Here is a 25745-nt window from a genome sequence, read left to right as displayed (position 1 = left end):
ACGCAGCGTAATTGCTGCCATTGACTTGCATTGAATCGCTTAATATCCGCATGAGCACATGTTCACATGCGGATATTAAGCGATTCAATGTGCGGATGGTACCCGGGTCTGGAGAAGAGGAGACTCTCCTCCACACCCTGGTACCATAGTACCTGTAAAAAAAAGAATTTAAAATAAAAAAAAAAACATTATACTCACCTTCTGATAGCCCCCGGTCTCCTTAGTGATGCGTCCTGGCTACCCGGCGGCTCGCGATGGTCTAAAAGGACCTTCCATGACGTCATTTAGTCATGTGACGGGTCACACGACCGCTGACGTCGTGGAAGGTCCTTTTAGACCATCGCGAGCCGCCGGGGAGACCGGAGAAGGAGACCGGGGGCCATCAGTAGGTAAGTATAATGGTTTTTTTTTATTTTTTACCATTTTTATTCTTTCTTTTAACTAACTTGGTCACACTATATAAAATCCATGCCAGTTGCATGGATTTATATAGTGTGACCAAGTTGTCAAGCACTTTCCAAGTGATGATAAAATCGCTTGGAAAAGCGCTTGATAACCCTCATGCAGAAATGCATGTGAAGAACGCTTGACAAACGCTTCTACCTGGCCTGAAAATCGCATGTAAAATCTGCATGCGTTTTTCCTGCAGGGAGATGCGGAAAAAATCTGCAGCATTTCTGCATCGTGGGCACTTAGCCTTAGGCTACAAGTCTGCTGTGAGGATTCTCTGGTGCCGGCGCCAGGAGGGGAAGGCGCGTGACCACAAATATGTGATTTGCATGCATGCATGCGGTCACGTGCCGACTAGACATGCGCGGTCTCGCTCAATGCAAGGGTTCCGTATACCATATACCACTCCTCACTCTGCTCTTCCATAAAAACATCAGGATATTTTAAAGTAGTGTTTAAATTAATATCTTTTAGGAAACAAATTAAAAATTTAATATAGATACATCCTGAATTACTTTGTGGAGCAAATCACTCCAATGCACATTGCTAGTGTAAATCACCAGTAATGTTCTTCCGCTCTCCTCATCTGACGTCTTTGTTTTCATTCCCTCAGGCAAATGTAGTAAGGAATCAGGAAATAAAAAACTGATTGATGAAATACACTGCTCAAAAAAATAAAAGGAACACTTAAACAACAGAATATAACTCCAAGTAAATCAGACTTCTGTGAAATCAAACTGTCCACTTAGGAAGCAACACTGATTGACAATCAATTTCACATGCTGTTGTGCAAATGGAATAGACAATAGATGGAAATTATTGGCAATTATCAAGACACCCTCAATAAAGGAGTGCTTCTGCAGATGGGGACCACAGACCACATCTCAGTACCAATGCTTTCTGGCTGATGTTTTGGTCACTTTTGAATGTTGGTTGTGCTTTCACACTCGTGGTAGCATGAGACGGACTCTACAACCCACAGAAGTTGTTCAGGTAGTGCAGCTCATCCAGGATGGCACATCAATGCGAGCTGTGGCAAGAAGGTTTGCTGTGTCTGTCAGTGTAGTGTCCAGAGGCTGGAGGTGCTACCAGGAGACAGGCCATTACACCAGGAGACGTGGAGGGGGCCGTAGGAGGGCAACAACCCAGCAGCAGGACCGCTACCTCCGCCTTTGTGCAAGGAGGAACAGGAGGAGCACTGCCAGAGCCCTGCAAAATTACCTCCAGCACGCCACAAATGTGCATGTGTCTGCACAAACGATTAGGAACCGACTCCATGAGGGTGGTATGAGGGCCCGACGTCCACAGATGGGGGTTGTGCTCACAGCCCAACACCATGCAGGACGCTTGGCATTTGCCACAGAACACCAGGATTGGCAAAGTCGCCACTGGTGCCCTGTGCTCTTCACAGATCAAAGCAGGTTCACACTAAGCACATGTGACAGACGTGACAGAGTCTGGATACGCCGTGGATAGCGATCTGCTGCCTGCAACATCCTTCAGCATGACCGGTTTGGCAGTGGGTCAGTAATGGTGTGGGGTGGCATTTGTTTGGAGGGTCGCACAGCCCTCCATGTGCTCGCCAGAGGTAGCCTGACTGCCATTAGGTACCGAGATGAGATCCTCAGACCCCTTGTGAGACCATATGCTGGTGCGGTTGGCCCTGGGTTCCTCCTAATGCAGGACAATGCCAGACCTCATGTGGCTGGAGTGTGTCAGCAGTGCCTGTAAGATGAAGGCATTGAAGCTATGGACTGGCCCGCCCGTTCCCCAGACCTGAATCCGATTGAGCACATCTGGGACATCATGTCTCGCTCCATCCACAAACGTCACGTTGCACCACAGACTGTCCAGGAGTTGGCGGATGCTTTAGTCCAGGTCTGGGAGGAGATCCCACAGGAGACCATCCGCAATCTCATCAGGAGCATGCCCAGGCGTTGTAGGGAGGTCATACAGGCACGTGGAGGCCACACACAATACTGAGCAGCATTTTGACTTGTTTTAAGGACATTACATCAAAGTTGGATCAGCCTGTAGTGTGTTTTTTCATTTTAATTTTGGGGGTGACTCCAAATCCAGGCCTCCATTGGTTAATAAATTTGATTTCCATTGATGATTTTTGTGTGATTTTGTTGTCAGCACATTCAACTTTGTACTGAACAATGAGAATATTTCATTCATTCAGATCTAGGATGTGTTATTTGAGTGTTCCCTTTATTTTTTTGAGCAGTGTATATCTATAAGTACCACATCTGTAAGTCACAGGTTACATCGGGCTAACACCTCAATATTCCAATGTCTGGGTGATGCATCGCCATCTGTTGGACACTTGTGAAAATACCATGTCTATGTATGGTAACTTTTAGGCCATGTTCACACAGAGTTGTGGCATTCAAAAACCTTGAAGTTTTTCAAGAAGAGAGGAGTTTATGGTTTACTGAATAGGTTTTGTTAGCGTTTTTTTTTTCCTGAAGTGTTATTTGCATCCTTTTGCAGATTATTCAGGATCCGCTTCAAAGAAGTGACATCACTTTCTTTATCCACCATAAACTTTTCAAAACCTATTCAGGATAAAAAAAGCTAAAAAAAAACTCCTCTGCATATGTGAACATGACTTTTTTTTCTGGCGGATTCTGCCAGAAAAGCGCCACAAAAGAAAGCGCCACAAAACTGCCACAAAAAAATGACTATAGTGCACAGCAATGTAAAAATGTTATTTAATTTTTTTTTTAATTTTTTTTTTTTACATTGATGTGCACATATTCAGTTTTTTAAACGATGGTAAAACCGCCAGACCTCCAGCCTTTTCCTGAAGCGGCTTTGCCTAGGAAAACCACGGTGGGTGCGCTGACATCTTCAATATGTCATGTGTACATACCCTTATATGAACAACAAAATGAATTTCCCATATGAATTAAATGGAAGAGTTTTCTAAAAGTTTCTGAAGCAGTTTTTGATAATTTTAGCTTCTCAAAAATCTGTATGAGCACATACCCTTATCTTTAGGCTGGGGCTACACAGAGACATGGTGTAGTGCAACAGCAATTTTCAGACAAGTTGCATGACCAAAAAACATCTGAGTGATTTGTCTGCATCTTTCTATCATGTGGCTATTTTAGACCAGCACCAGGAAATCCAACACATTTGGAAACATATTACCTACTACTGGAGTTCTACTGGACTCTTTGTCTCAGTAGGTCGAATGCCGCAATCCGACACCATAGCTCTAGTGCACAGATGTCAAACTCTGGCCCACAGGGTGATTATATTTGGCCCACGACCCCAGAACCACCACCCCTATGTGGGGCCCATTATTCTGTATGGAGGACTATATGGAGCCCATTATTCTGTATGGAGGACTATGTGGGGCCCATTATTCTGTATGGAGGACTATGTGGGGCCCATTATTTTGTATGAAGAACTATGTGGGGCCCATTATTCTGTATGGAGGACTATGTGGGGCCCATTATTCTGTATGGAGGACTATGTGGGGCCCATTATACTGTATACTGGTTGGCCTGCGACTTTGTCCAAGTTTTTCATTTTGGCCCTCTGTGTTTTGAGTTTGACATCCCTGCTCTAGTGGTATTCATCACTCATTATTCCTATAATGCTAACATATTGCCCGATGCTGCACAGACCATAATGTCCCTAGTAATTATGATACAGAAAAATATATATCTTTGTATCGTGTTAGCTAGTAGATAGAAAAATATTAAAATTTGAGATTCCTCAGAGGTTGATAACCTTTTAATGGCTAACTGAAAAGATGGTAACAAATTGCAAGCTTTCCAGACTCCTGCAGTTTCTTTATCAGGCTCAGTATAAGGCCACGGCCCCACTATGAGTATTTTGTCAGTATTCGGTCAGTATTTTTTCACAGGAGTGGGAGCCAAAATCAGGTGAGGAACAATCAGAGAAAAGGTATAATAGGAACAAGTCACCAATTCTGCATTTATCACCCACTCCTGGTTTTGACTCCCACTCCTGAGAAAAATACTGAACGAATACTGACCAAATACTGATAGCGGCCTAACACAAAATCTGAATAGACACATATTTATACACAACAGGGCACAAAAATAATGTAATAGATGAGACAAGTGACGTGAAGCAGAACTATCATTATGGGAGGGAGATAAACTGTTTTGGCTGTAAATATTGGAACAATTCATAGATAAGGACTGTGAAGGTTTTATTGTCCTGTGATTGAGGTCTGGTCCAGGGTTGTGACATGGTTGGACATGAATTTACTGGTATTACAAAGTAACTTCAAATCTCAGAGAGCAAGAAAAATTTGGGAGTACAAACTTATGACTACTTATGACACACTCATAGCAGGAATGAATGTGTTGCATGGATTTATGTCTTTCTAAATCAACTAAGGAATGTGCTCCTCAGACCACGTGGAGGCATCACAACCCTGGATCAGATCTCAATCAAAGGACAATAAAACTTTCACACTCATTATCTATGAAGTGCTCCAATATTTACGGCCACAACTGTTTCTCCCTCTCCCATAATAATAGTTCAGCTTCACGTCACTTGTTTTATCTATTGCATTATTCCTGTGTCCTGTTGTGTATAAATATGTGTCTTTTCAGATTTTGTGTTTATTCTATGCCTGATGAAGAGACCTGAGTAGTCTGGAAAGCTTGCAATTTGTTACCTTTTAATGGCTAACTGAAAAGAGGTTATCAATGAGGACTCACAAATTTTTATATTTTTCCTAGTAATTCTCTAATTTTGGTATTTTACACTCATACACAATAGGGTCATTTTCCTAGACATTTGTCCAAAGCGAAGAACCCCTTTCTTAAAAATTAGTCAGAACAGCAATTCGCTGATTGCAACGGGTTTGGCTTTTCTGTTATATCTATATCCAGATGCAAAAAACGCTGCAGATTTAATTGAGCACAAGATCCACAGAGCAAAATCTTCTGCACATCAGTCCTACCTGAACATATGCTTATTTTGTCATTAGAAATAAAAAGAATTGACTTTGCCTCTAGAAACAGCACCACTCTTGTCCTTGGGCTGTCTGGTGTTGCAGCCCAGTCCCATTAAATTGAGTGTCCATCTTTGGTCAAAATTAACTGTCTAGAAAACTTTTACAAATATCATGTCATATTTCAGGAATGTAGTAGTAACATTCTGCAATATAGCCCCAATCCACTATGATATTTACTACTTTACTACTTGTTGTGGATTTTTGTGGCTGGTCTTTGCTGCCACTGACCTTCCCGTGTCCCCCTGTATTGCATCCACACAGGTGTCTGCACTACACAGCTGGGCTGAGACTAAACATCTTTCAGGGTGATTGACGGCTACTTCAGGCATTCCTTGACTTGTTGGGAACATCACGCCTCTGGCCTCTATATTGTCAGGACGAATATGAGTGTAGGACAGAAAATAATTGTAGATTTTTAGGCTGTCAGCATCACAGGCACAGATTGGAAATGCCAGCTACACACAAATTATCCCTGCTGATGGTACATCGCTATGGAGGGTAATCCTTAATTTTTGCCTTGACAGATGGAAATCCCAAGGGCAGAATTAGGCTTCACAGGCAACCTCTGTTTCCAATGTACAATGTCTTTTACAATATCAATTATATTTGTATCAAAACTATATATAGCTATGCATACGTGCTCACAGGAATAAACTCTGCAACTACCTCCAACATTAAAGGTCATATGTCCACCATGATAAATTTGATTTGGGTTAAAGGGGTTGTACTCCAACATACAACCCCTTCTCATAAGGAAGCTATGAGAACAAGGGAGAACAAGAGTATAACTGGCGTATGAAAACAATTTTATTAATAATTGGAATAACATTCACAAATCTTTAAATAACATCATAAATACAGACAAAGGAAGTGAAAAGACCAGGGTCTGCAATGCAACAGGACACATTGGCCTGAAATTTTGTACGCCATGATGGCAATCAGTGCATATGGAATGTAAACACGGGTCACATGTTAGACACCGAAGTATAAGAATGCATCCAAGTGGAATAAATAGTCAAACCATATGCCCCTGAAGTGTTACCCAAGTCAGGCCAAAGAAATGGAGGGTCCTGGAGCACTGCAGATAGAAATGGTAAGAGGGATGGTGGTAAGGCAATTTTTACCAACATCCCTCTTACCATTTCTATCTGTATTATTCTGTATGGAGGACTATGTGGGACCCATTATTTTGTATGAAGGACAATGTGGGGCCCATTATTCTGTATGGAGGACTATGTGGGGCCCATTATTCTGTATACTGGTAAGGCAATTTTTACCACCATCCCTCTTACCATTTCCAGTGGGGAAAAAAAGTATTTAGTCAGCCACCAATTGTGCAAGTTCTCCCACTTAAAAAGATGAGAGAGGCATGTAATTGACATCATAGGTAGACCTCAACTATGAGAGACAAAATGAGAAAACAAATCCTGAAAATCCCATTGTCTGATTTGGAAAGAAATTTTTTTCAAATTTTGGTGGAAAATAAGTATTTGGTCAATTACAAAAGTTCATCTCAATACTTTGTTATATATCCTTTGTTGGCAATGACAGGGGTCAAATGTTTTCTGTAAGTCTTCACAAAGTTGGCACACACTGTTTCTGGTATGTTGGTCCATTCCTCCATGCAGATTGTAACATCCCTGGCGGCGTGCTGGCATGGCTTACCATATCCCACCATGCAAGACCGACAACTTACCTACCAGTCCGGGCTGTGCACTATGCTCCTCTACTTGCTGTGTGCATGTCTCTTGTGTGCTGGCTTAGGGCGGCGGCGCTGGAACTTCCTGATTCTTAAAGTTACAGTGCGCGCAGTCCTAATGCATCCCCAGCCTATTGCTATGAGTCACTGGATACTTAAACCTGCTCCACCCAGTAGGAGGTGCCTGAGCAACACTTTCTTACAGTGTGTTCTGTGCAACTGTGAGTTGCCAGGTCCTGTCCTGAATCTTGCCTGTTTCCGCCACCCTGGAGGCTGAGTACCCAGGCCCGTTACCTGTATCTGTGACTTCTAGTCTATTCCGCCACCCTGGGGGCTGAATGCCCAGGCTCGCTCCTGTATCATGTTCCTGTGTCAGTTCCTGTCTGAACTGTGTCCGAGCCCACTACCTGTTTGTCTCTATGTCCGATCCTTCCCTTTTCCTGCAGTGTCTGAACCATTACCTAACTCCTACTCTTTGTCTCTGTACTTCTGTTTGTGAGTTTTGTGTCCACTACTTCATAGCCAGTACCTTGTGTGTATCTGGTTCTGCTTGTCCCGTTTCCCTGCCTCTGTATCTACCTCCTGTGTTCTAGTTATCTTCCTGTTTCCCTGTCCCTGTCTGTTCCATGTGTACAGAGCCCTGTCCTGTCTGTCCGCTTCTGCCGCACTGCTCTGCTCTGCTTCCCGTCCGCACCTGCGGCTCTGCTCTGCTCTGCCCTGCTCCGCTTCCCGTCCGCACCTGCGGCTCTGCTCTGCTCTGCCCTGCTCCGCTTCCCGTCCGCACCTGCGGCTCTGCTCTGCCCTGCTCCGCTTCCCGTCCGCACCTGCGGCTCTGCTCTGCCCTGCTCCGCTTCCCCTCCACACCTGCAGCTCTGCTCTGCCCTGCTCTGCTTCCCCTCCACACCTGCGGCTCTGCTCTGCCCTGCTCCGCTTCCCCTCCGCACCTGCGGCTCTGCTCTGCCCTGCTCCGCTTTCCCTCCTCTCCTGCGGCTCTGCTCTGCCCTGTTCCGCTTCCCCTCCGCACCTGCGGCTCTGTTCCTGTATCCCAGTCTGTACTGGTCCCTATCCAGCCTGTTTACCTGCCTGTCAGTACCCGCCTGTCTGCATACCAGCCTTGCCTGCCAGAACCCGCCTGTCTGCATGCCAGCCGTGCCTGCCAGTACCCGTCTGTCTGTATACCAGCCATGCCTGCCAGTACCCGCCTGTCTGCATACCAGCCAAACCTGCCCATTTCTGCATTCCCCGGTGTGGGTCAACAGCTGTGTGACCGGGGTCTGACCTGGAGCAGCACCTGGGCCACCTCCCACGTCCCTCCTCGGACCACGGAGTCGATTAAGCCGCCGTGCATCCGTGGTCGGATCTGGTGAGGCCCCTTGTCACTCCCCTCCAGGCACTCCTCGGTTCGTGGCCCAGTGGGACCACTAACCACGCTCACGCCAAACATTCCGGGTGTGAGCGTAACACAGATCTCCTCTAGAGCAGTGATGTTTTGGGGCTGTCGCTGAGCAACATGGACTTTCAACTCCCTCCAAAGATTTTCTATAGGGTTTAGATCTGGAGACTGGCTAGGCCACTCCACGACCTTGAAATGCTTCTTACGAAGCCACTCCTTCGTTGCCCTGGTGGTGTGCTTGGGATTATTGTCATGCTGAAAGACCCAGCCACGTTTCATCTTGAATGCCCTTGCTGATGGAAGGAGGTTTGACCCCATTCATTCTTTCATGTACACGGATCAGTCGTCCTGGTCCCTTGGCAGAGATACAGCCCCAAAGCATGATGTTGCCACCCTCATGCTTCACAGTAGGTATGGTGTTCTTTGGATGCAACTCAGCATTCTTTCTCCTCCAAACACGACAAGTTGTGTTTCTACCAAACAGTTCTACTTTGGTTTCATCTGACCATATGACATTCTCCTAATACTCTTCTGGTTCATCCAAATGCTCTCTAGCAAACTTCAGATGGGCGGACATGTAATGGCTTAAGCAGGGGGACACGTCTGCCACTGCAGGATCTGAGTCCCTGTGGGCGTAGTGTGTTACTGATGGTAGCCTGTGTAACGTTGGTCCCAGCTCTCTGCAGGTCATTCACTAGGTCCCCTTCGTGTGGTTCTGGGATTTTTGCTCCCATAGTTGATTTCTTCACACCAAGCTGCTTGCCTATTGCAGATTAAGTCTTCCCAACTTGTTGCAGGGGTACAATTTTGTTTCTGGTGTCCTTCGACAGCTCTTTGGTCTTCACCATAGTGGAGTTTGGAGTGTGACTGTTTGAGGTTGCGTACAGATGTCTTTTATATTGATAACAAGCTCAATCAGGTGCCAGTACTACAGGTAATGAGTGGAGGACAGAGGAGCCTCTTAAAGAAGTTGTTACAGGTCTGTGAGAGCCAGAAATCTTGCTTGTTTGTAATTGACCAAATACTTGTTTCCACCAAAATGTAAAAAAAATGTCTTTCCAAATCAGTCAATGTGATTTTCAGGATTTGTTTTCTCATTTTGTCTCTCAAAGTTGAGGTCTACCTATGATGTCAATTACAGGCCTCTGTCATCTTTTTTAAGTGGGAAAACTAGCACAATTGGTGGCTGACTAAATACTTTTTTTTCCTCACTGTATATTCATGGGCATCTTCACACAGAATCCTTCACAAATCAGCATGCATTTTTAGCATTCTAATGGAGGTTAGTATTTATTTATTTTTTAAATATTCTTTCACTCATCTGATATTGGTAACCTCGTGAATAGGAGCTGTGCTGCAAAACCCTGCTATTTACCTCAAGCCACTGCTGAAGCTGCTAACTGCTGATCCGTGGGGGTGCCGTGATCTGATACTGATATTAATTACCTATATTGGGGATAGGCTATCCGGATCTTGGGACCAGACCCCCTTTAATATCTCAGTGGTGGACAACCTCTTAATGTGTCTAGTCTCCTTTATTAATATAAATAATCATTATAAAGAATTACTTACAGTACATGACCCTTATAAATGCTGAAATTGTAATATTCTGAAATATTTAGTATTTGCTATAGTATTGGAGTTTATCGTGGGTAGTATTACTATTTTTGGTATACAATATTGTGATTTTACCCCCCAGTTTCACGTAACTATTACTTTTCTTTACAAAGGACTCATGTTCATCTCTTCTTTCCTTCCAGAAGAGGTGAACGTCCTGGAACACCTGACCCTACACTCGGCGGAGCTCGTGAACATCTCTCTCAGCTCTGAACACTCCTGTCTCTCATTAGATATGGGACAATACTCTACTCTCAGTATCTCCACCAGGGCCACGTTCGGAGACAGGTAAATGCCATCGATATTATCCGTAGATTGCTTCGGTATATTGAATATTTGTTCCACTCGTTTAATGGCAAAATTTCCTACAGTAGGTATACAGCAGTTTTGCCCTTGTACTTATTGCATGTCTTTAGTTTTGCAGATGAGCTGGCTGTACTGATCAAGTTACGTTCAACCCTTCGGGAGGACACAGGTCTCGTCACTATATTAAGTCTCCTCGGTCAGGTGCTATTTCAGATCCGCATTAACCCCAACGCACTTATATTTATCTCCAGCCGACGTGGACATTATGAGTGAGTGCCCTCATCCCCATGTTATAGATAATTTGTCAAAGTCATTCATGTCAAAGGGATAAACTACTAAGACAGCTACAGTGTTGTAGAAGGAAACAAATCCTTGTAATGTCTTTGAGAAAAAGAATGGATCTTGTCATTGTTTCAATGGAAGTGATCAATAATTTATAGGATGAATGAGGCTAATCAAATGTAAAACATCAGCAGTGATCTCCAACCTATGGCTTTCCCAGTGGTGCAAAACTACAACCTCCATTATGGAAAGCCGCAGCTTGAAGATCACTGTACTAGAGCCACATTTTCTGCTTCTGTGGCTTTCGGATTTCCTCTGTGGTATATGAATATCTTTTTCTTCACATTGTCTGAACCTCAATAGATTCCCGTTCTCTTCTCTGACTGATGGAAACTGGCATCGGGTGGCTCTTGCTATCTCCTCCAAAGGCGTGCTGCTATATGTGGACTGCAAACTTGTGGAGAAGCTCCCCTGGACTAACTTTTTTGGACTAGGGATCAAAACTGATGGAATATTAATGCTTGGAGGACTTATTGAGACATATGATGTGCCTTTTAAGGTAAGAATAATTAAAAAAAAAAAAAAGTTTTGACATCCCCCCACATGAGGCTGTCTTAAAGGCTAAGCAAAAGTCTGGTCATATTGAGGCCTTTGATTAGCAAACAGCAGGGTTGACTGGCCATAGGCTACATGTCTGCAGTCACTCTATGTGACTGCAGACTTGTGAATCCTCACATTGAGCGCATGCTGTCAGGATTGTCCGATGCCGGGAGCGGCCAGTCATGTGACAAGTATGCAATTTGCATACCTCCGCCCACATTCGACTAGACATATCCAGCCTCGCTTCAATGCAAGTAGTTAGTCAGCTCGTGAGTGCATTATGCAAATCACATACTTGGAGTCACGTGCCTGCTGCTCCCTACCCCGGAGAATCCTGACAGCATGCACTGTGCGTGCAATGTGATGATTCACAAGTCTGCAGTCTCATAGAGCAGACTTGTAGCCTAAGTCCGCACAACCCCTTTAAGTACTATAATAGACTTCCTTAAAATGAAAAACATTGCAAAAACTCCAATTTTGAGTACAGTTCCCCTAGCTGTCTAAGACATGTACCCTCTAATTATGTTCTCTGGTCAATTTATTTTGGCTACATATTAAATTGGATTTTCTAAATCTCTTTAATTGATTGGTCATTGTCCAGCTAATAGTTCATCATTTAACTTTTCAAAGATTTAGAATACCCCTTCAAAATTTCCTATTCTATGATTTTCTCATGAAAAGAAATCCCCCAACTCCACCGAATATGCTTTTGTCATTTAAAAAAACCTCATATAATAACTTAATCAAAAAAATCTGCTCACTTGCAGCATATGTAGTGATTACTGCATCCATGACACCAAAACAGCTCCATAACACAAGTAAAAATACCAAGTCTTACATTCAAGTTAGTGTCTCCTCACGTTCCCTATTAACTGAGGAAAAAAGTCTATATTTCAATGGGTCTTGTGATGAGAAAAGACATGACAGGGTGTCACATTGTGGTGTACAGGGTGACAATACAGAGGAACATTGCACAAATACCTATTCATTGTTCAGTCTTCGGATGGTCTTGTCATGTCTTGTGAGGGCAATCCTAAAAGTTACACACATTCTTAGAAACAACACAACACCGGTAGACGCCATCCTCACACATTACGACTTCCTATCAAAATAGTCATATTTACATTCCCCACAGTCCTTAAGAGTGCAAGCATGTCTGAGGAATGCTGGGGACGGTCGCTTTATTCAAAATGTATATATGTATATACTCATAAATGTATCTATTTATAACAATGGCCCATTGATAGAAATGTTGCATGTCTCTTCACATATACACATGGCAACAGATCCAGTCTTCGACTTAAAGGGAATCTATCAGCATTGACCGAAAGCTGCTAACCAGTGATGGGGGGCATGGTTACATAGAGCAGTTGACTAGGAGGCACAACACAACTAGTCCTGTGCAGATAAAAACTAATTTGATTGAAAAAGCAACACGCATCCTAGGATCTCTCTATCGGCTGCAGCTATGCCCGCTGGATCTCGGACTGGTGAGCTCCGCAACTGGTGTAACAGCAATGCAAAAAAAATTTCCTGGGCTGGATGAACGTTGCCAATTAGGTAGGTTCCAAGTAGATGAAATAAATTTTTTTTATTGGGACTACGTATTTCAAAGCCGATGTCACCCCCTGAGGAAGGAGCTGGATCGGCTCCAAAACTCATAGTCCCAATAAAGATTTTTTCTTTCATCTACTTGGAACCTCCCTCATTGGTAGCGCTCATCCAGCCCAATAATTTTTTTTTTGCATTGCTGAACCTCTGACTATTCATTTTGATTAAACACTCTTAGCATGCATTTAGATCCAATTTAGTCCTTGTCCATGTCTCACTGGTTCCAATGAAGCTTGTTAGATTTGATCCCCCAGCTCACTGCACCAGTAGATACTTTGCAGATGCAGCCAAGAGACTCCATGGCTGCAAGTATTGTAGCATCCAGGAATTAGTCTTGAATTAGTGCCATTTCTTCTCAGTGACACAGAAAGGGCCTACTGGTCCATAATACAAGTATTAATGCTATTCAGGGGGTGAAATAAGTATTGAACATGACACCAGTTTTCTAAGTACATTTATTTCTAAAGGTACTATTGACATTACATTCTCACCAGATGTCGGTAACAACCCATCCAATCCACACAAGCAAAGAAATCAAACCATAGATGTCCATGAATTAACTTATGTGTAATAATGAGAAATGGCACAGGGAAAAAGTATTGAACATACTTACTGAAATGTATTTAATATTTTGAACAAAAGCCTTTGTTGGTGATGATAGCTTCATGGAGAAACTAGTCGCAGGCATTGCTTAGGTGTGATTTTGGCTCATTCTTCCACACAAACTCTCTTCATATCCTGGGCTCTTTCTCTGAACTGAGTTTTAGTTCCTTCCATAAATTTTCTTTTGGATTCAGGTCAGGTGATTGTATTGGCCAATCTAGCAGCTTTATTTTCTTTCTCGGAAACCAATTGAGAGTTTCCTTGGCTGTGTGTTTGAGATCATTGTCTTGCTGAAATCTCCACCATCCTTTCATTTTCATCATCCTGGTAGATGGCAACAGATTTTTTATCAAGAATGTTTTGGTACATTTGTTCATTCATCCTTCCTTCAATTATATGAAGTTTTCCAGTGATGTATGCTGAAAATCAGCCCCAAACCATGATGTTCTCACCTCTAATCTTCAGTGTTGGTAAGGTGTTTTTGGGGTGATATTCAGTGCCTTTTGGTCTCCAAACATAGTGTGTATTATGGCATTCAAAGTGTTCAATTTAGGTCTCATCTGACCAGACTATATTCTCCCAGTATTTCACAGGCTTGTCTAAATGTTGTTAAGCAAACTTTAAACGTGCATGAACATGCGTTTTGTTCAGCAATGGAATCCTGCGTGGTGAGCGTGCACACAGGCCATGGAGGGTGAGTGCATTACTTATTGTTTTCTCTGAAACAATTGTATCTGCTGATTTCAGGTCTTTCTGTAGCTCTCCACAGGTGGTCCTGTGCTCTTGGACAACTCTTCTGATAAATCCTTTCACAAATTTGCCTGAAATCTTGCAAGGAGCACTTGGTCGTGGCCAGTTTATGGTGAAATGATGTTCTTCTGGATTATGGCCCCAACAATTCTTACTGGAACCTTCAGTAGTTTAGAAATTCTTCTGTAACCATTGCCATCAGTATGTTTTGCAACAATAAGGTTGTGTAGGTCTTGAGACAGCTCACTGGTTATACATCATGAGATGTTTCTTGTGTGGCACCTTGGTAATGAGACACCTTTTGATAGGCCAAAAGATGAACCAGCTGATATTATTTTTCACTAAGTGGCAGGATTTCTTTCTAATTACTGGTAGATTTCAGCTGGTATCATGACTTTCCATGACTTTTTGCACCTCTTTCTTCATGTGTTCAATACTTTTTCCCTGTGTCATTTCTCATTATTACACATAACTTAATTTATGGACATCTATTGCTTGATTTCTTTGCCTATGTGGATTGGATGGGTTGTTACCAACAGCTGGTGAGAATTTCATGTCAATAGCACCTTTAGAAATATATTTACTTAGAAAATTGGTGACGTGTTCAATACTTATTTCACCCACTGTATATGGCATGCATGGCTTATGCACATGACTTTGCGATATGCATAAGCCCTAAGAACAGATGGACTTGTCCACGAAAATTAACAAAAGCTTGCATTCAACCCAAAATTTAAGGTTAGCTAAGAATAGCACCATTATTTTTAGGGTTATCCATAGGCTTATGATACTTTTCACTGGCTTGCCTTATGTGAAAGAAAAATTGGAATGTGGAGATGTGATATTGTTTTGTGATTATTGCCGTTACAGGGATCCTTACAGCAGCTGGTCTTTGTGATGGGGGAACCAGGGGCTGCCCAGTTCTACTGCAGGAATTACAACCAGACCTGTCTAAGCAGTTTCCCAACAGAACAGCCTTTCAGTGCATCCCGAAGGGGACTCGGTACCCACCATACTCCAGTTTCTAAGGTAGCAAGATGACGCTAAGTATTTGTACTATTCTACTTCCAATTAGGGCTATTCCTAATGGTTATGGTTTAAAAGCCTGCTGTGGGACTGATGGTGAAGTGACCTAGAGCTTTTTTTTAAAGTATCCAAATTCTTACCTACCTGCAATCGCAACCTGGAGGAACTCACTGTATATTGTTTTATCATTGAGGTCATTATATAAATGCAATACTTCACTCACACCTTAGATGTGGCTTATTTTTTATTGAAGAGAAATATAAAATAAAGGATATTTTTAGAATCCTTCTGTAATCATGTGCTAGCCACGAAGAAGGTTGAGCTGACTTTTTACTGTAATATTCAGTAGGTAAATTTTTGCATTAAGCTAATAAAGATGTATTTTTGTAATAGTTTCATAGTTGTTAAGGTTGAAGTTAGACTTAAGTCCATCGAGTTCAACCTTATAGCCTAACATGTTGATCCAGAGTAAGGAAAAAACCTCATGGGGCAGACACTAACAGTTCCATATTAGAGGAAAAATTCCTTCCTGACTCCACATATGGCAATCAGACTAGTTCCCTGGATCAACGCCCCATCACAGAATCTAGTGCCCATAACCTATAATATTATATTTTTCAAGAAAGGCATCCAGGCCCTTCTTGTACTTTTGTAGTGTATCAAACATTACAACATCATGTGGCAGAGCGTTCCATAGTCTCACTGCTCTTACAGTATAGAATCTGCATCTGTGATAATGATTAAAACTTCTTTCCTCTAGACGTAGAGAATGCCCCCTTGTCCTTGTCACTGTTATGATACTGGCGTAGTACTGCTGGAAACCAGTGGCCGAAGGAGCACGAGCAGGAGCAGCAAGCGGTAGTAGAAGTTCTTTTAGTTAGCAAAATGAGTTGTAGGAAACAATCCGTAGATAGGTGAGAACAATCTAGATAAGAATGTTCAGAAGCTTGGAGAGCTAGACACAATACTCAAGCAATGAGTGAGAGATCCATGCGGCTTTAAATAGGCCCAAACAGGAAACAAGATGGATCCCACGGGTTTAGAATCTGCCATCTTAATAAAGGTCAATTGCAGAACACAACAGCAGCCTCTAGTGGTAAGGAGTGGGATTGCAGCACAATTATTAAGTTGAGGAATAGCAGCCACTAGTGGTCAAACTGTAGAAGGACAAATGGAATTCTAACAGTTGCAGGCCTAGGGGTACAAAGTTCATTAGAAAGATCTCTGTACTGTCGCCTCATATATTTGTACATTGTAATAAGATCGCCCCTAAGCCTTCGTTTTTCCAAACTGAATAACCCCAAGTTTAATAACCTGTCTTGGTATTGCAGTCCACCCATTCCCTTAACAACCTCGGTCGCTCTTCTCTGCACCCGCTCTAGTTCAGCTATGTCCTTCTTAAACACCGGAGAGTGTGGCCACACTAGTGACTTATTTAGAAGCAAAATTATGTTCTCTTCATGAGCATCTATGCCTCTTTTAATTCATCCCATTATTCTATTTGCCTTGGCAGCGGGTATACAGTAAAATTCTGCCATGATTTTATAATCAATGAGTTCAACATCTCACATCTTCAACACCCCCTGAGAATGTAGGGATCACAATGCTGGAGTAGTGCTGTATCCTCTTCACTTTTTTCTGGCTACTTGCTGTGCAGGGAACTTGAAGCGAGTGAGGCTGACTACAATGCCCTACACAGCAGAGTGCACTTATGTGCAGAGAAAACTTAAAAAAGGAGGCATCGCTATATCACCATTCTTCCTATCATCCTCAGGACGCCATCAATTTATAACATTGAAATACCCCTTTAGGCTCCCATTAGTGCCAAATTCAACCAAACTGATTTTTATTATTTAACTCAATGGCCTTGCTGGATATTTGAAGCTTTGTGGACTATTTTAGATTAAAAAATGGTGTTGAGTAGTGGACATGCACATTATGGAATTATTAATGTACTGTATGTATATTTATATATGATGCTTCTATTACAAATGAAACCATTTACATTTCCTAAAATAACAATTTGTGACAATTTACTGTCTTCTGTTTTGTATTTCAATGGGAATATTACTTTTCAGAATTACTAGGAATGACTGAGTATCAATGACCGTGAAACTTTCACTCATCCTACATTCCTCACCACTCAAATTCCGCCACACACCTGCATACCTGCTAACATCATGTTGTCTTCACATATGGATGCCTCTAAAAAGTCTTAGTCTTTTACAGTCTCTGCCTGTCTGGAGATGGCATACTTTCTTCACATTGCAATTTTTTTTTTTACTTTCTTTTGAGGAGTTCAATGTGGGAGAGAATCCAACCTTGATGGTAGACAACTCAAGTTCTCACTCAACTGTACAAGAGGTATGTGATAGAAAAGACAGATAGAAAGACACATAATGCATTCTTATAGAGCTCCGAAAACGACCTTCCATTCCCGACTTCAAGGTCACACACAAGTTCCAGTCAATGATGATATTAAAATGTACAGCAAATGCTGTAAAAGAGAGTCAAAATGTTTCACTAAATGCCAATGTTACTTTAATTGTATTGATATTCATTAGTATTTATTTATTAATACATTTTATACTTGCTTATTTTCCCCACCTGCTGCCCACAAATATATCTATTTGCCCATTTATGGACAAAAATATTGGAGACACTTAATATCAAATAGAAATGTATATTTAGTAGGAAAAAAAAGTTTTTGTTACATTTACTCACTTATTTCCTATTTAATAGTTATTTTGTTGTGCGGAAGAAACCTTAAATTTCTAGATTAAAAAAAGGCAATTTGGATAGTGCGCCTTTCATATGAGGGGACATTATCTTAAAGGGTTTGATGGGACATTATCTTAAAGGGTTATGGCCAAGATAAGGTATCCCATATCGTTATTATAGGTGATAAGTTCTTTATCTCTAAGGGTCCCCATCATTCTCAAGAAGGGGGCTCTGGAAGTCAAAAAAGGACTCTGCAAAGCCCACCATCTTGAATGAAGGGGAGTTGTGCATCGGCAATCACCGCTCCATTCATGGTCTGTAGGACTGCGGGAGAAAGCCAAGTACAAAGCTCAGCGATTTCCAGCAGTCCCATAGAGAAATAATGCAGCGAAAATCAAGCATACCAACCTCCCATCCTGTCAAGACAGAGTTCTGCAGAGCCCTTTACTGGGTTCCAGAGCCCGATTTCTTGGGATCTTTAGGGGGACTCCCAGTGATCAATAAGTTATTTCCTATTTTGGAAATAACCCTTTAATTACTGTGCATTACAGACGAGCACTTAGGTCAGCTCCTACTGTACATACCGCTCTAAAAATAGCACAGAAGGATTTTCAGATAACGGAATATATGTAAGAACCTATGTAAAAAATATTTTCTTAGCCCCAAGAAAGTTATGATGTGAAGAGGAAGACAAAGAGACACATTGGGAGTGAATAATAACACAATTCAGAATTGCTGTTTCGTGCAGTAGTTTCAGCATGATACCTCATTAAGAATCTTTCAGACGGGCTTTGATCCAAAGAATAAAACTTGTTCCCTGGCCAGGAATGGAACCTGGACAGCAAAAACACATTTCTCTCTCTTTGCATCTGTCTGCACTGCTATGTCATCACCGTTTATTTCTAAACCCAGGGAAGGTGAAAAATATTGACGCCTTGGTGACAGAGCTACTTCATGATACCCAAAGTAAACATCAAATTAGTAAGCCGAGGTATCTCTTGCAGGGTATAATTGGGAACTGTATGCCAAAAGATAAAATGTAGCAAAACACAAAAAAAACGAGAGAAATTTCTTTATTCAAGGTCCCATGGAAACCTACAAGTGACAATCAATCTGGATTATCAGATGGGGTAGAATTGAAAGAAAGGAAAAAGTAACGTACATAAAAAAACTGTCTACCCTTGAACACCATTCAATTATTTTATCATCATTTATGTGGGTATTAAAATCATTATTTGTTGGCACCATATCGCTAGACACCTCTATCTCCCGCAGGAACAAAGGATTATGCAGATAAAAATTCAACATGCCCAGTCCTTCTTCCTCTGATATGTGCCTCCATGAAAGAGTCAGTACCTCTCATACACATTAGTCGACTGATTCCAATAAATCAATGATTTTGGCCTACATTCCTATAACGTGTAAGGGCACTTGGTTTAGAGAGATACACCCCTTTTAGTCAGTGGCTCTTAGATTTTATGTTTACAAACCAGACTGCCAGACACTACTCTGAATACAGCATCCACTTACAATCTAAATCATCCACCTACTTAATAATAATCTTTTTATTTATATAGCGCCAACATATTCCACAGCGCTTTACATTTCAGACAATTTTACAGACATTATGGGCACTGTCCCCATTGGGGCTCACAATCTACATTCCCTATCAGTATGTCTTTGGAGTGTAGGAGGAAACCTGGGAACCCGGTATGAAACCCACACAAACACTGGGAGAACATACAAACTCCTTGCAGATGTTGTCCTTGGTGGGATTTGTACCCAGAGCCCCAGCATTGCAAGTGCTAACCACTGAGCCACCGTGCTAAAATAGTGCCTAAAATAATTTGTTTTCCTACAAATGACTGTATGGCGATTGATTGTATAGCAGGCAGGTACCCAATGCATCTAATTCTGGTCACAGAAATATTTCATTATTGACAGATTCATTTTGAAAGATAGCATATACATTATTTTCATACAATGAGGTTGAGTTGCAATACCAGGCAATGCCTATAGACAGGAGTGGCGCTATCCTCTAGTTTGGTCATTTTTGTTTCACAAATGCACCAGTTATCATTTGCAATATCTACAGTTGCATAGAGGACAATGATACTAAATTTCCACTTTACCAATATATCACCTAGCTGTCTTCATTAATAGAGAACTGTACGTTCCATAAATCTCAGCATTACCATAGATAATAATCAAAGGCACATTATTAAGCGCTCTATAATCTTATCTTCCTGGGGTGGCTGGGCTGTGATCATGTGGTTCTGGAATTCAGTCGACGTTCACTACTCTACAGTTTTAAAAGCCTGCAGCGGCCTTCTTTAATCTCTTAATTCTCCGAGCCTGTTCACCATTAGGGATCTCCCCGGGGAAGAGCCTACATGACTTCTGTGCAACATGAATGCCACGGTGCCTGTATGGTTAATGTACACTATCTCTCTTTTATCTGCAAGGCCAGTTAGCAATATTTATTGTCTATAGGACCAGACAGTAAAATATTTCAGCCCGTCTTTGCTTTTCAGGGAACATTTGGCTTTAACTAAGGTTCATTGCAGGTTATAAGGATATGATCTTTATACAACTATAACCTGATAAAATGTAAAAAAAAACAAGGTGAAAATATGTTATAGTGAATGTTTCATCAGAAAATTAAATTATAATATTTTTATCAGATTATAATAATATTTTTTTGTGTAGTTGTTATTTTATGGCACTATCCATATGAAAAAAAGTTCTGAAATAACATGGCATGCTCTGGGAGACAATTTCCTGCAGCTCATTTTTTATCTTTGCTGTGTAGACTTGGACAGGGTCAGCAGAGTCATCTCATTATCACTGTAATGGCAGATGATAGCACTATGGCGCTGCCGGAGGCCTAAATAAGGCTCCCACACAGCTTTCTTTCCTGTCACCCCCCATACATATGAACATTGGGCCAGGTATTCTTGTGTTTTCAATAGGGAAAGCAGAGAACAAAAGAGTCAGGTGTTCAAAGTTAGACTGCCCAACTTTTGACTCCCCCGACATCACCTGCATCCCCCATATACATTAGATCCCACACAAAATAGTCAGGTTCAGACAACATTTATCTAACGTGTAGGAGGCTTTTTTGCTATACACAAAGGCCACAGGTAAGGTTCTGTATGCAAATCCCATGTCGTTCTCTAGTTTCAGGGGGAAGAAATGTATCCCATCTGCTACTGGAGACTAACAATCTATGGACTCTTTCGGTCTATTAAATCCCCATATATTGCTGCTACCTTTCCTGTAGCAGATCAGAATCTCCGACTCCATGTACTGATTTCTAAATCCCCATATTCTCTGTTTATATTATGCACCCCTAGAAAAATAAAAAAAAAACAGTATATGGACCCCTTGTTCTCTGCTAGAAAGACATCAAGAAGCATCATAGAGCTAACAATCCACCACCAATTCATTGCAGTAGTATTCCAGTCTTAGTAAGGGATAGCATATTTCTAGTATATGTCATCACTCAATGATCGCTGAGGGTTTGATTTCTTGGGCCCCCAGCAATTCTGTGAATGAAGGACCTCAGTGCTGCTTCCGCAATGCATTCCCTTCGGTTTTCCTGTGTCTCCAGATTGCCGCTGTGCAGAAAACTACAATCGGACCCATGTATTTGAATGGAGCCACGCAGCAGCGAGTAGCCGGAAATGTGACCGGGCAGATGAAAACCTATCATTATCAGAATTGGTGGGTGTCCCATAGGTCAAATCACCAGAAATCGTTATGTGATGGCATATTCTAGTGATAGGTGATCACTTACAGACATGGGAATACACTTTTAACTCTATTCTTTACAATCTAAAACTAAGTAAGAAGCCGTTGACTCCTAGTAGGGGGGGTTGTCGGCCTCCTTACCTACTGGGCCACTGTGGAGCAACACGAGTCGCACATATGGACTGTCTGCCCCTATGTTTATGGGATAGGCAGACAGTATGAGGTCATTCCAATTTATCAAAGAGCTTTGCAATTACGCCAGAGGATCACAAATCATGGCTGCTGATTATATGCTGCAAATATATTGTCAGAATTGGTGGGATATCACCCAACTGCAGTGCGATTCCCACCGATGCCAGCAACAGTGGAGATGGAGAAATTGATTTCTCTGTCCCCTCCGCTGCTGTGCCGCAATCCTCTCTGTGGGAGAGGATCGGAGCACGGAGCACTGACATTCGGCTCCCGCTCGCAGCAGAGCAGGAGACGAATGTCATTAGCATATCGCATCCGATGCTCTCGCATCGGATGCCATATGCTAGTGGGAACCCGGCCTTAGACCGGATAACCTCTTTAAGGTGGGGTGTACCCTAGGATGCAAATTAGCTCTCATCTAGAAGAAAGAAAGCTGTCTCCTTCATGTCCCCTGATAGAAGCAGCAATACTATGAGTCACTGTCTGACCCTTTAACGAGTTTTAAAACATGACAAAGGCTATAAATCAAGCTAGAGTCTCTTCCAAAACACCCATCCACAGACAGCTGTTTCAGGTTTCTTGCCCATCAGCAGTGCTGCCTCTAGCATTAGAGACAGCTTTCCTTCTTCTTAAAGGATGTGGATACCTTTGCTACTTACAGTTAATGCATGTATATTGGGCTATAAATAATTTTTGTAATTGAGTTTCATTAAAAATTTTGCACCTTTTAGTTTGTTTCCTTGCACTTTGCTGGCTGCAGAATGAATTAACTAAGATTCTATTAGTGAGCTAATTCTATTTGTAACTCTTTTATCTGTCTTTTACTGAGCTCCTCTGAGCTGATACATTCACACATCAAAGCTCGGCTCAACTTTGTAGTTATAAAGCAGCACAGATGAGCTCAGGAAAAACATAAAATAGTTATAAACTCCATCAGAAAGAGCTCATGAATGGATTGTTAGTTAACTCATTCTGCAGCCAGTAATGTGCAGGGAGACAAGGAGCCTTTAAAAAATCAAAATCGAATAATGTAAATTTTTTAATGATGCCCAACACAAAATGTATGCATTTAAGTATAAAACAATGTCCCTTTAGATGTCCATATCATTTAAGGAAAGCTAATTTGAATTACCCTTTTTCCCTGGATACATTACCTAGTTTATAAAACAACCTGTGCCAGCTAGTAGCCTCTCAAAAGAGATTACTGCCCTATGCTGTAGAATGAGCACAAAGCACCATTAATGTGAATGACTGAGAATATAAGTGCAGCAAAAGCATAAATATAAGGGGTGCGGAGGAAGCATTTGTACCTGAGAATAAGCTAACCACCAGCACCTATACATCCACCTTGTATGACAATAGAATTTATTGATATATCATATATCCAAGATTAGAAAACCACATATGGAAATGTTTTGAAGCAAGAAAAATTATACTCTATTGGACTTTGGATCATGAAAATCAGCAGCATACAGTACACAAAAAGTTTGGACACACCTTCTCCTTTAAAGATTTTTCTGTATTTTCATGACTATGAAAATTGTACATTCACACTGAAGGCATCAAAACTATGAATTAACACATGTGGAATTATATACTTAACAAAAAAAGTGTGAAACAACTGAAAATATGTCTTATATTCTAGGTTCTTCAAAGTAGCCACCTTTTGCTTTGACTGCTTTGCACACTCTTGGCATTCTCTTGATGAGCTTCAAGAGGTAGTCACCGGAAATGGTTTTGGTCTGTACTGTATATTCATTAAAAGTGTAACATCCATATAGTATCTTCGAGACATACGACGTCCAACACTTCACTAGACATGTTTCGAAATCTCCCTGGTCTCTGTCTTAATATTATCCTCAATCTAAGCTATAAGGGACTATTGTGTTTGCACAAACTCCTGTTTGGATGTAAAGAGTTCTCACCATATGTTACTTACAATAATAACCTAGTGATGCATATTAACAGCAAGTCCTACACTTGAATCAATTTAGTATTTTACATTTTGATCATTTTATTATATTTCTTGTTTTTTTTTTCTTTTTGTCTTTGTGTGGATATCTTCTTTATGTAGTCTTTAATCTTGGATATACAGTATATAATAGATCAGTAAATTCTATTGTTATACAAGGTGGATGTGTAAAAGCCAGAGATTAGTTTACTCTCACATATTTTACGAACAGACTCTCCATGGATGTCAGAGTCCACCAATGCACTGTAATCCACTTTTCTTTATCTCCTTATTGACACCAGTGTCAATAATCAATTAGCGTTTGTATCTGGACACTGATGTATATTGATGCCCCCTGCATCACATAACAGGACACCAGGTTTATATGTAGAACATGGTATTAGGGAAACACTGACTTAGATTTTGCATTGTGGCCCAATATAGCTTGATCTGGTATTTAGAGGCAATCACGAATAAGAAAACTTTTCCAAGTGTATTGTTTTGCAGTAATAAATTAAAAGGAACCTGTTAGCCCATTCATGCTGTCAAAACCCCAGGCAACATAGATGGAAGCCTGGGTGCACAATTGCAGCAATGTGTCTGAAAGGCTCTGGTGGTACAGAGAAAATATAGCTTAAAAGTAACCTCTAATGTGAAAAAACGCTATTAGCCTGCAGATATGGGGTTCATCTGCAGAATAATGGCATTCTTACACCATGCGACGCCCACACTTAGAGCTCCACTTCCAGGGGAAGAAATTAACATTATTCCTCACAGCAGTGTTCAGCATTCAGTCACTGGGGGTGGCACCGGCATGGCTTCAGTCCACCACTCAGTGTATAGAGAGCGGTGGCTGTAACTGCACCCCACGTCACTGACTTACGGCATTAGGGCCGACTGTCAAAAAAAAAAAAGAAAGCTTGTGATGCCAGGGTGCACTTAATTATCCTCTGCTTCTTGGTAGTGTGATGTAATGTGGTATATTACAAATAGTCCAGAAAACAGAGAGGTCAGAGGGGCAGTTGATAACATCTACTTGTTGCAAGATTACACAGGTACATCCAGAATAGGCTAAATTCACATGTCCAGTAATCATCCATTACAATGAATTCAGCAGCAATCCATTGACAAAACTGTTGTTCAGGCACAACTTTGTTGTCCTCCTGAAAAAAAAAGTGATTTCAACTGGATCTGTTTTTTTAACATTGAAGTCTATGGAAAATGGATCCATTAAATAGCCACTTCCATTTTTCTCCCATTTGATTCGGATCCGTTTTGCTTACTGGAAGTGGATAAATAAATATTTAACATCTACTACTGGAGATGTGAACTTTTATTTGAAACGGATCCAGTGAGCAAAAAAACATATCCTTTTCAAATGGGAAAAATACAGATTACAAATTAACGGATCTGTTTTCCATAGACTTTAAGGTAATAAAAACAAAAACACGGATCCAGTAGAAATCAGGGTTTTTTTCAGGCAAACAAAAAAGTTGTGTGTGCAAAGCTTTTTTATAATCAACAGATTGCAGCTGGATCCATTCTAATGGATGGTCACTGGACATGTGAACATAGCCTAAATGATTCTTGAACAAAGATTCAATTCTTATGCAACAGTCACTTTCGAGTGTGGTAATGCAGTTATAGCTCAGGTGCAGTGATTCCTGATCTTCACTTTCTGCTTGTCTGCACAGTCCTTATCACACCACTGCCTGCAGCTGAGGCTGTGGTCACTCATGTATGGGAGCTATGGCCGCTCTCCTACACGCTCCTTCATGTA

At 41.5% G+C, this 25745-nt stretch overlaps 1 protein-coding gene across 1 annotated transcript in view; it reads left to right on the top strand.

Moving 5' to 3' along the window:
• Positions 1 to 25745, top strand: part of LOC141154405 (uncharacterized) — a 368179-nt gene that overhangs the window by 196846 nt on the left and 145588 nt on the right. The window contains exons 2-6 of the mRNA XM_073640289.1: positions 10314 to 10458; positions 10587 to 10745; positions 11122 to 11317; positions 15193 to 15351; positions 17644 to 17712. Coding sequence (XP_073496390.1) covers positions 10314 to 10458; positions 10587 to 10745; positions 11122 to 11317; positions 15193 to 15351; positions 17644 to 17712 — 728 coding nt within the window. The remainder of the gene's footprint in view (positions 1 to 10313; positions 10459 to 10586; positions 10746 to 11121; positions 11318 to 15192; positions 15352 to 17643; positions 17713 to 25745) is intronic.

The sequence above is a fragment of the Phyllobates terribilis genome, unplaced genomic scaffold (assembly GCF_046119375.1).
Source record: "Phyllobates terribilis strain yellow unplaced genomic scaffold, ASM4611937v1 Scaffold_7__3_contigs__length_470593459, whole genome shotgun sequence".
NCBI lineage: Eukaryota > Metazoa > Chordata > Amphibia > Anura > Dendrobatidae > Phyllobates > Phyllobates terribilis.
This window is presented reverse-complemented; position numbering and strand designations above follow the sequence as displayed.